The 2533-nt window shown below is 40.2% G+C and overlaps 1 protein-coding gene across 1 annotated transcript; it reads left to right on the top strand.

Moving 5' to 3' along the window:
- The first annotated feature begins 368 nt into the window (after window positions 1-368).
- On the top strand, window positions 369-2210 carry LOC145596682 (uncharacterized). The gene is made up of 2 exons (XM_081652901.1): window positions 369-1762; window positions 2183-2210. The coding sequence occupies exons 1-2, from the start codon at window positions 369-371 to the stop codon at window positions 2208-2210; spliced, it is 1422 nt and encodes a 473-aa protein (XP_081509027.1).
- Window positions 2211-2533: the final 323 nt, after the last annotated feature.

Raw genomic sequence — 2533 nt, 5'->3', positions numbered from 1 at the left:
AAATATTTTAAAGGACCTAGATCCTTCATCTTAAAACAGTCACTCAAATATGCCTTAAAAACATTCAATGCAGCGGAATCGTTCCCAGAAATAATCAAATCATCAACATACACTAAAACTGTAATCTGAGTATCATGAGTAGTAAGAGTGAATAAAGAATAGTCAGAGTAAGATTGTGTGAAACCATACTTTTTTAAGGCAGTGGTGAGTTTAGCAAACCAACATCGAGGTGCTTGCTTCAAACCATAGAGTGACTTCTTTAATCTGCAAACCAAAGAGGGATCGGAACACTTAAAACCAGGTGGTAATTTCATGTAAACTTCTTCATCCAAGTCACCATGAAGAAATGCATTGTGAACGTCCATTTGATGGATTTCCCAATTCTTGGCGGCCGCAATACGATTTCTCCGGAAGTAAAATCATCTTTGTCAAAATTCAGAGAAGTAAAGCCGTTTTGGGATCATCTTCAAAAACGATTCGCTCAGACCAATGGCCCTCGTATACAGCAACTTCGTTCTTCAATTGCTCGGTGTGAACAGAGCAAAACCATGCCTGTTTCGGTTTACTATGGCAAATTACATACTCTATGGCTCGAATTAGATCACCACGAACCGTTAATTTCCTGCAAGTGCTGCTCTTCTTGTACGGCAGGGAAGCTTCATGAGCAGCGCCGGGATCAATCAAGGCTTCATGATTTTCTGATGGGCCTTTATTCGGATTATTACGCCTCACTCCGTTCTAATATTTTATCTCAAGATCCCTTACCTAGCCTCGACAGGGCGTATCAGCTGGTGGTTCAGGACGAACGTGTCCGCAACGCAAGAAAGGAGGTCGAAGCCAAGCCGACAGAGGCTGTGGGCTTTGCTCTCCGGGCTAATTCAGGTGGTCGAAGCTCTGTTTGCTCCCACTGCAAGAAACAGGGGCACGATTTTACCTCGTGCTGGTTTAAAGCTCCGTGCCCTCACTGCAAGAAGAAGGGCCACGATCCGTCTCGATGCTTCGAGGTGATTGGCTATCCCGCAGGTTGGACACCAGGGCCGAGAGAAGGCTCGGGTAAAGGGGGGGCTCGTGCTAATATGGCAGCAGTAGGGGACTCTTCTAGCTATGCCGCAGCTTCCTCGAATCAAGTGTTCACTGCCGAACAATGGAAGGCACTCTCGGGGTTTATTGGTAATACAACTATTCCCGAAAATCGCCTACATGGTAAGTTTGATGATTCTTGTTGGATTATTGATACCGGAGCGACTCATCACGTTACCGGAAATTATTCTTGGTTATTTGACACTCGTTATATTGAATGTCCCGTTGGGTTGCCGAATGGTGATTGCGTACTTGCTACTTTGGAAGGATCGGTCAAGTTATCTGATCAAATTACCGTCACTGGAGTTCTTTATGTGCCAAATCTTAATTGCAATTTGCTTTCTGTAACTCAACTTAGTGATCAATTAAATGTTGTTGTCCAATTTAACTCATATATGTGTGCTATACAGGACCGACTGAAGCAACTGATTGGAACGGGACTTAGAAGGGACGGACTATATTATTTCTATGGCAAACCGAATGTGGTGCAACGGGTGTCTGTGGTTGAAGCAACATCAGATTTGGAGCTTTGGCATAGAAGAATGGGTCATCCTTCGGAAAAAGTGGTTAAGTTACTTCGGAAATTCAAACTTGCGACGTGCCTCAAGGGCAGTTTGGATATCGGCAGCCCACTCATCGTAGTTGTCGCTGGTAAGTCGAGTAGGGGTAATGTAGTCTCCAGGTCTGTCTTGCGGACCCAGAAAATATGGAGAATTGGGTTCAATTTTAAACGGTGGTGGTGGTGGCGGCGGTGGTGGAACACCGTCGCCAGACATGATTATAGTTTAGAAAAAAAAATTATCCTGCTCTTGATACCATGAAGAATTAGAAAGATAATCACTTGCCCTCTCATTAATCGCAATTGGGAATATATAATCAAAATATTCCTCGTATGACAAGATAATGTAGGATCTTAGGTAATTAACTAAAATAGAATATAGATAAACATATGGAAATCAATCTAAATATTCTAAATATATGATAATATCTCAATAAAGATCAAGCTGTTAGTTAAACTATTAAAGGCTCATCTATCATCTAAACATATGTAAGTTCAATCTTTTAAAGTTATTGGTCATTTGCAAAGTTTTTGGTTGGACAGATGGAATATGACTCATCACAAAGCTTGATATTCTCTCTTTCTTTCATTGTGAATCCAATATTTTCCCTTGAACTTAATTAAATACTATCATATTGATTATTATTATAATCAGCTTTAAAAAGAAAAGAAAGCAAATAAAGAAGCAATTTAGTAGAAATTAAACAGTGAAAGAACAAGAAGCAGAATCATGACTATATATGCTTTTAAGTACAAAGTTTGCTAGAAAATGTAAGTTTTTATTTGACCACGTTGTGCTCCATCCCTCATCTTCTTGTTTTGCCGTTAACTTTCTTGATTGTTTTTGTAAGAATAAATATTAATAACTAATTGCCAATTATGCTTGCATAGTTC

Source organism: Chenopodium album, chromosome 20 (genome assembly GCF_948465745.1).
Source record: "Chenopodium album chromosome 20, dcCheAlbu1.1, whole genome shotgun sequence".
In the NCBI taxonomy this organism is placed as follows: domain Eukaryota; kingdom Viridiplantae; phylum Streptophyta; class Magnoliopsida; order Caryophyllales; family Amaranthaceae; genus Chenopodium; species Chenopodium album.
The sequence above is the reverse complement of the archived record's forward strand: the minus strand, read 5'-3'. Positions and strand labels throughout refer to the sequence as shown.

Coding starts and splice junctions, on each gene's coding strand:
- LOC145596682 (XM_081652901.1), top strand. CDS start 369: ATGGATTTCCCAATTCTTGGCGGCCGCAATACGATTTCTCCGGAAGTA. Junction 1,763..2,182: donor AGGGGTAATGTAGTCTCCAG/GTCTGTCTTGCG, acceptor TTGGTTGGACAG/ATGGAATATGACTCATCACA.